Source organism: Rhagoletis zephyria, unplaced genomic scaffold (assembly GCF_001687245.7).
Source record: "Rhagoletis zephyria isolate East Lansing unplaced genomic scaffold, Rhagoletis_zephyria_1.1 Rzeph_scaffold_08917, whole genome shotgun sequence".
Taxonomy (NCBI): Eukaryota; Metazoa; Arthropoda; class Insecta; order Diptera; family Tephritidae; genus Rhagoletis; species Rhagoletis zephyria.
Window position 1 is genome coordinate 1 of NW_016165996.1, and position 8,568 is coordinate 8,568.

General features: G+C 43.4%; 1 protein-coding gene across 1 annotated transcript; it reads right to left on the reverse strand.

Annotated features, from left to right (window-relative positions):
* Positions 1-4,279: 4,279 nt before the first annotated feature.
* On the reverse strand, positions 4,280-5,745 carry LOC108375429 (uncharacterized). Its single transcript, XM_017631556.1, has 3 exons — positions 5,671-5,745; positions 4,791-5,047; positions 4,280-4,724 (listed from the first exon to the last, which is right to left on the reverse strand). The coding sequence occupies exons 2-3, from the start codon at positions 4,840-4,842 to the stop codon at positions 4,330-4,332; spliced, it is 447 nt and encodes a 148-aa protein (XP_017487045.1). The 5' UTR covers positions 4,843-5,047; positions 5,671-5,745; the 3' UTR covers positions 4,280-4,329.
* Positions 5,746-8,568: the final 2,823 nt, after the last annotated feature.

An 8,568-nucleotide genomic window follows, 5' to 3' on the forward strand; every position in this document is an offset into this window, starting at 1 on the left:
CACCCATAGAGGGAAGATGGCAATTCGGTATCTTATACCTCCTAGTAAAGAGAACAAGCTCCGTTTTACTTGGATTTACACCCAGCCCGCAGCTAGAAGCCCAGTTCTCAACCAAGCTCAAGTAACCCTGCATAAGCTCAAATAGTGCTTCCGGGAACTCTCCTTTTGTTATCAATACTACATCATCGGCATAGGCAACCACCCGACAGCCACTTCTTTCCAGAGCCACCAGCAGGTCATTGATTACAACGACCCAAAGTAATGGCGAGAGAACTCCCCCTTGTGGAGTACCTCTACTCACACACCTCCGGATTGAAGCAGTGCCCTACTCTTCCGCGACAGTTCTGTTGCAAAGCAAGCGGTTAATAAACCTGACAAGGTCGGCTCCGACCCCTAGCTTATTTAGGGAGTTAACTACAGCCTCAGGCGAAACATGAAATCCCTGGGTGATACATGAGAGGCTTTACCCGCCTTGGGAATGAACACGACTCTGACCACCCTCCAAGGCCCCGGAACATGACCCTTAGCCAGACAACCCTCGAAAATGGGCATCAACCAACGGCACGACACTTCTGCAGATTTCTGCAGTTGGGCCGGTATTATGCCGTCGGGGCTTGAAGGATCCAATGGCCCAAAGAAGGCGATCCATGGTTAGGATTTCCGAGACATTTGTCTCGGGGATCGACTCCTCTAACCGGATCCCTCCCGGGTCCGGGTTGCAGCGAAAATGAGCATCAAGGAGCATCCGAAGAGACTCCTCGCTGCTCATTGCCCAGCCGCCGCCCTCATCCCTGATGTATCCCAGGGGAGCGGGATTCTCAGAAAGAACTCGCCGAAACCTTGAACACTCCTGACTACCCTCCAGACTTTCGCAGAACAGTCCCCACGATGTCCGCTTCGCTTTTCTGATCTCGGACTTATATATCCCAAGCCCAATCTTATACAGTGCCAAGTCGGAGGCTGATTTACTCTTCCTGGCCCTATTGAAAAGGCCTCTGCTCGAGGTCCTAAGATCAGAGAGCTCCTCCGACCACCAGAGCGGTTTGCTCTTAACTTTGTGGTAACTCAGGCGACAAGACATATCAATGGCCCTTTTACACGAAGTGGTGAACACTCCAATTAATTCGTCAATTTCGCCTTCACTCCAGGTCCCGCCCCCCACGGGCGCAACCGGAAGCAATTCCTGCAGACTTCTGCAGTATAAGTCCCAGTTGGTTCTCCTCAGATTCCTGTAAGGTTTGTACTTAGGACGCGCTTCGTCCAAAGCGAATTGTATGTACCGATGATCGGAAAAGGAGTGCTCACTAAGAACTCTCCAGCCAGATATACGGGACATTATATCAGAAGAGACCAACGTAATATTTAAAACCTCTTCTCTACTAGCCGTTAAAAAATACTACATAGTACATAAATTTTCATTAAGTATAAAATTAAAGAGTGACTCACCTCTACTGTTGATATCTGAGCTGCCCCAAATCGTATGGTGGGAATTCGCGTCAGACCCAATAACAACGTGGATATTCCTGCGTTTAGCTTCTGCCACCGCATTCCTTAGTAAGCACGGAGGTGGCTCCACCCCGTCCTCGTGTGCCATATAAGCGGAGATTAACCAGAGTTCTCCGGTTGTACCCTCAAGGCTGACCGTAACAATGTCTCCATCGCTGAAAAGAGGCAAAATAAACGCATTAAGTTCCTTCCTGATGAGCATGCAAGATCGAGGTCTACCTGCATCACGCTGCACCACCAGTTTGTAGTCCCTCGTCCCGATACCAGAAACCTTATTGCAGCTGCTCAGCCACGGCTCCTGGATCAGGACTACATTAACTCCACCTTGCTCAAGGTGGATTAAAAGGTTGGCTGACGCCGCCTTAGAGTGCTGAAGATTGAGCTGAAGAATATTCATCCTCCGAAATCTTCTCCAGCACCCCTCCGTCCCCATCGGACGCAAGGAGCAATTCCTCCTCCGCCCTGTCGAACAGCGGGCCAACAGAGATAACCGATCCCGCACTCGAAGGAGGGCCAGCAATGCTGTCACTGTCCGACATGACGGACTCGACCTCCATACCTATGGGGGCATCCTCCACATTCGTATTTTCGCCCACCAGCGCAACCGGAACAGGCTCGTCATCCCCTCTGGAGTCGGTCTGGTAGACCTTCATGACTACCTTCTCGAAGCCATAGTAGATGACTCCCTGTCTTTCGGAGAGAGGCTTAAGCCGTCGGAGCTCTCAAACCGGATTGCCTTCCAGTTGTGCGCTGGGAGGTCCGGGTTGCAGTAGCGGAAGATATCTTCCACCTCTCTCAGCGAGGAAGGCGCCGAGGGAAGCCATACCCGGGCACGCGGACGCAAGGGAAGGTCCCCCTTGTCCACAGCCTCGAGTTTGGCTCCCACCCAAACCTCCCCGACCAAGGCTACTGCCGCCTTGTAAAGCGCGGCCGACCGCTCATCGGCACACACCACCTTCTTAATCGTCCCCTGATGCCAACCAGCACTCTCGCACCGCGGCGGTGGCCCCGGGTTTTCCCTGACCACCCTCATAAACACCCCTGATAAGGCCGAAGACACCTTCCTCCAATCCTCTCTGGCGATGGCCCCGTCATCCTTACCCCGATCCAAAACACCCAGAGTGATAGAGCCCGCCTGTTTAGCGATCTCGCTAAAGAGCTTAGGCGTCCCTCCCGCTCTGGGCTTCTTGGAGAGGGGGGTTTCCCCCTCCTGCGATCTCTGCCGCTTGACAGGGTCAATACGGGATGCGCTCGCACCCCCAGAAACACCCTCACCACAGCCCTCCTGGCCGCCGCTTAGCACCCCCTGGCCCACTCGAGCGATCGCGCGTGCTGCTCAGATAGCTGCGCAGCACCCACCTCGCCGTAACGCGCCAGGATCTTGGTGGCCATGCGACAGTCATCACGTGCTTTCCTGGCCGGCCCAGCATGCCGTTTAGGTCTAACGGAGGGATTCCTCCCAGATTCAGCCGCAAGTCCTTGGCTGGTGCCGGCCACACTGTCCAGTGCCCTCACGTCCATAGCCGCAGACGATTTCGTCTGCGACCCTGCCTCCTCCTAAATGCAGGCGAATTCGCCCGCGCCCCCAACCCCGAGACTAGGTGCGGTGGGTTCCCACCGGCACCACCAGATACGAGTGCAGACGAAGAGGTCGGCTCCGACCCCTTGCTGCACCCTGCAGCAGCAGCTGCCCCACCCTGCCCACGAGTCGATTCCGCCTCGTTTAAAGAGGAGCAGAAGAGAGGGATCGGCTTCGAATCCCCTCCACCACTCGAATTTTTATTGTTAGGGTTTTGTTTTAAGTTTTGGTTTTGGTTTTGTTTTTGTTCATCTTGTTCGTACGACCACCTACCCGACGAAGCGGGCGCGGTGGTCTAGGTCATAATAGGGGAATTCAAACGGTCCACTACGGCAGCGCCCCATGCCGCAGCAAGGCCACCGTTACTCCCTGAGGCGGCCCGGTGTCAGGAAGGCGCCGTTAAAATACAGCTGGTCTGGTAAACACCCTGGCTGCAAACCTTCCAATGGGCACGGTTTCGCTTAACACCCTGGATTAGGGGGTCGGCAGTTCTTGGTCATCGCTCACAAGCAGCCCGAACCATAGGAAATGGAGTGCATTCGCACAGTACCCGAAGGTAGAGATACGATTACACTACCACCCGACGATAAGGTCTGATTGTGATTCGACTAAGCCCCCGCACCAACGGCAAGGTGCCTGCCCTAGCGGAGGAGGTTTTTCAATTAAAATATAGTTAATTCCCTAACAAATGCCATATAAACCTGAGCTTAAATATTTGTAGAACACTGAAAATTACCGTCGATTTTTAAAATTGTTGTTTTTTCATAGTAAATATTTCAGCTCAGGTTTATGTGGCATTTGTTAGGGAATTAACTGTATTTTAGTTGAAAAACCTTACAAATTAACAAGTAAACAGAAGTAGCAAACTACATATATCATTTTCAATCTGGTCCAAAATGGTGTGTCCAACACTGTATACTGTGAAGAACAAAACTGAGTCAACGGAGATTTTGGGTCAATATTTGCAAAGTTTTTAAAGTAAAATTTTTGTGTTTTTTTTTAATAAAAATATGGTTCAAGCTTAAACCGAAACCATATAAGTCAATCTAACACTTTTTTACAGAGCTTAGAAAAATTCATCAATAGTTGATAAAAAAGTCTAAGATTGTCTTATATGGTTTTTGTTTAAGCTTGAACCATATTTAATAAAAAAAACACAAAAATTTTACTTTAAAAACTGCAAATATTGACCCAAAATCTCCGTTGACTCAGTTTTGCTCTTCACAGTATATATTTAGTATTATTTAGACTCCTGGACTGCGCGTTTCTAGAAATCGCCGCAGCAATTCGTTACGCTCATGGAGTAATTTTTTCATTTCCGTAAGTACACGATTTAGTTCCTCACTTGCGGCAGCTTTCCTTTCTTCAGCTTCTATCATTTTTTTGCGCATGTAGTACAAGGAATGCATACTTTTTGCCGCATTCGTCTTTTTCGTTTTATGCGGAGGCTCATCTTCGTCTATAGAGACTGGAGATGGCGGAATGTAGGATGTTGAGCTGGACATCACACTTGAATTAAGTTGGTCGGCAACGTCACTGACCGCCATTGAGGACGCAACTGGACCGCAATTTACCGTACGGTCACTCGAAAATATTTCCTCAAAAACATCGAAATATTCCCATGTAATACGACCTCTACCTAAAAAATAATTACAAAAAATACATAAATATTCATGTATATGAGAATGTCAGTTCACTTACTGACCTGTACTGTTTTTGTTGTTGTTGTCTTTAATTGTCTTATACGTTGTTTTCATATTACGTATCTTGCGGTCCAGTATGTCCTCATCTACATTCTAGCCACGCAAATTCATATCCCGCGCGATTTCTGGCCACAAAGTCTTTTTCCTTATTTTAGGGTCTCGGAATTTGTCTTTCCTCTCCATGTATATATCGAAGAAATACTTGGTGGCTCTTGCGTCCCATTTAAATGTTTTTAGCCCTGACCATCAACTAATGGAACTAAAGATATCAATTTGATATATGTATGTACATATGTAATAGCTTTAAGCAGCATTTACATGAGGCGAATCTCTAAGGATTCAACATCGCATTCAATAAAATCGCCTGTGTAAATTGTCTTTCAATTTTCAAGAAAGAGATAAAATCGTTTTCTAAATGCTGCTTAAAGCAATTACCTTAATCATAGATGGATCAATTATGGATTGCAACCAAACTTGATTTCTTAAAATTTGTATTATGAATAGCAACTCATTACTATTAAATATAAGGTAATGGAATTTTTAGTGCCGAGCAATATTCAACTGAGTTTAAAAAAGATGGTAAAATAGCGTAAAATTCATATGGCATTATTTATAAAAAATAAAGTTGCTTCAAAATAGGTTTGTAAATTGAAAAATATATGAAAACGTAAATTTATAAAGCTCTTTAAACCTACTTTATTATTTATGAATAAGGTCAATAACTTTTACCCTATCGAAATTTTCCCTGCAACGACAAAAATGCAGATGCCAAAATAGGAACTCAGTTGTCAGCTCTAAGTTGCCACTTGTCATATATTACAGTAATTTCTGAAGTTTGTTTGCGTTTCGCCATCGACCTATTAAAGGACACTTTTTTATTACCTGCATCAGCATTGACAACCGCAACCAACTCTGGGTTTCCCGTGGATTCAGCCACATAACTTTTTAGAAAAGTTTCATCTGAAAGAAAGTTAATTAGTAATGCAGTTTACTCAAGGTTTTAAGTATAGCTGGAAAATGTTGGGTTATTTGTACAATGGCTTGGGGTAGGGGGGAGGGGAGGGTTGGAGAAGGCGTGACCCCCAAACCCCACCATAAAGAAAGACGATGTACCGCGCTTTATGAAAAGTCACCCCCTCATCCCTCCAGACTCTTGGGAGCTGTTTTAAAATAGGGGAAATTTGAATTTTTTGAAAAGGAAAAGCAAAGTTTTCCAACAAAAGAAGTTATAACCCTCAATGAATAGAATTCTCCTTTCTGTGTTGCTGAAGAAAAAGAGTGTAGACTCTTGTCCAGAATGCGTGGACAAGTTTTTCGATTCGGGTAACGCGTTTGGGCACAGCAACCCAAACTCGTTATACAAATAGCTAGACCTCACCCGAACTCCTTAGAGTACAACTCCACAAGCTTTTCAGGTATTCCTCGCTTTTCCGGCTTTCAACAAAGCTGAATTGAATAGCTTAAAGACAGAAAAGCGTGGAACGACTGAAAAACTTGTTGTGGAGTTGTACTCTTACTGCGTTGGCGCCCTTCGGCCGTTCACCAAAAAGAAAAAGAATTTGGCTTTCCTCGTATATGCTATATACATGGTCTCCAATGCGATACTCTGCAGCCCACGAATTTTCCATTTTATGTATATTTTGAAGATTTCCACAACCAAACAACGAACGCTGCAATAAATATAGTGATGATAGTTGTGTCGATAGTTTTTTCCACTCCAACGCTGAGCTGTCATCGTCTTGAAATATAGCGTTAAATTTTATGATGCATTAAAATAAAGTAAACATCTTATTAAACATATATTTAGTAAACGTAGTATTATTTAAGATATTTTAGATACGGCGTAAGTCTTTTCGATCAGCTGTTTGGGCTAAGCCCAACACGTTGAGTTCAGGTAGCGTAAAAATTGTGCGCTGGAAAAAATGGCGGAAAGTTGCCAACTGTTGAGCTGAGCGGAACTACTCAACTGTGCGTTTCTAAGACAAACAGCCAACGGTTACCCAACAGCTACGACTTATGAACGCGCCCAATATCGTTACCCCAGTCCCAAATAGAGTTGCTCAGACCGTCCGGCACAGTGCCGTTTTTTACTGTAAGTGCTGCTTCAGTGTTCGTTCCGAAATTTTTTTATAAACTCTAAAAACTGCATGTAAAACTGCTACTGAAAAGTGTTTATTATCAAACAAAATTGGTGTAAGTATAGGCATAAGATGTTTAGCACTGGATTTTTGAACATAAGGTTTTTAAAATATACACATGGAATGTTTAAAATTGCAAACGTTTTTAACGCAAAAATACATTCCCTACTAAGAATAAAAATTATGTACATTTTATGTGTAATTTTGCTCTACGCGACAAATTTGGTATGCAAAAGTAAATAGGCAGTGTTTAATTTTATTAACACGGTGTCCAAATTTGCATACATTAGGAGAAGAAACTTTATTTACTTTAAACAAAAAACTTTTAGAGCAAATTTTAAACAATTGATGTGTAAACTGTGTAATTGTGAACACTAAGAAAATTCTATAGAAATTTTTGTAGTTTAGTTTAACTAATGATTTAACTATACTTTAATATAGTTAAATTAACGGCCCTAAGGACCAAATTCACAGTTCTGTACTGAAAATATGTAGTTAACGGCCGATTCTGAGTTAACTACGCACTGTGAATTTGGCCTTAAGTGTTTAGAATTCAACAAAAGAATTTCAAATTTGTTCTACGCCACACTTAGGGTAAGTAAAAGTTAAAAAGCAGTCTTTAAATTGATTAACAGGTTGTGGAAATTTGCATACATTAAGAGAGGAAACTGGCTACCTTTTTTAATATGCTTAAATTTAAACAAAAATTTTTTAGAGTGTAGTTAACTCACGAAGATTTGTTTGTGTATTTCACGGACGAGCTGACGGTATTCTATTTCAAGTTTTGTTTGATATGGAGGGAAAATTAATCGAGTTGGTACGGAATTATCCAGAATTATATAATTTGGCAATAATTGCCAACTAAACTTTAGTAAAATAAGTCTTATTGGTTTCAATAAACTTCATTTTACTGAAAGCACCGGACGACATGCTACAGATGTGTGTGAGTAGGTATCACTGATCGATGATGATTGGCAATGATACCGAACTGATACGGCACTGATTTGTGAAGATAGATCTTAACTTTTATTATTATTACCAATTGATTACAACACATTATATGTACACACATACGTACTAGGGTTACAATGGCTGTCCAGATGAATTATGGATACTAATAAAGGAAAAATTGTTCCCCTGAAGAGGTTTTCCCATTTGAGTTTCAATACTGTTTCTCCTTAACTTTGATGCAAAATTACTCACGAGGCGTTGCGAAGCACGCCGGGTATTTGCTAGTTGCGGACTAACATCACAACTGCTCCGACTTTTAGTATCAAGTCATGAGGTGCAACTCTCCTACTCCTACATTCTGCTGTGGATATTTAGAAACGACAGTAGATATCGCCATAGTAAATATTTTCTTCTACGTACAACATATTAACCATATCTTTATTAACTATCGTACAATGCTTATTTTTTGATCCCGAAATTAATCGATCCTTCAAGTGGTTTTGATTAATTACTCAGAGCGTGTGTGAATCTGTAGCAAAGTATGCGGCGAAGAAAAATTTGACAGTTGTGAGGTGAATAAAATAAATAAAATAAAGGGCGTGTGTGAATCGGTAACAAAGTTTTATGGGGAAAGCTGTTGAATAATATTTTTACTATGGTGAGACTGTTTTGCCAATCTGCTGTGTGAAAT

Excerpts from the sequence above, each read along its gene's own strand:
- LOC108375429 (XM_017631556.1), bottom strand. The coding sequence starts at position 4,842 with ATGAAAACAACGTATAAGACAATTAAAGACAACAACAACAAAAACAGT. Across the intron at positions 4,725-4,790 it reads CAACAACAAAAACAGTACAG|GTAGAGGTCGTATTACATGG; the intron begins GTCAGTAAGTGA and ends ATTATTTTTTAG.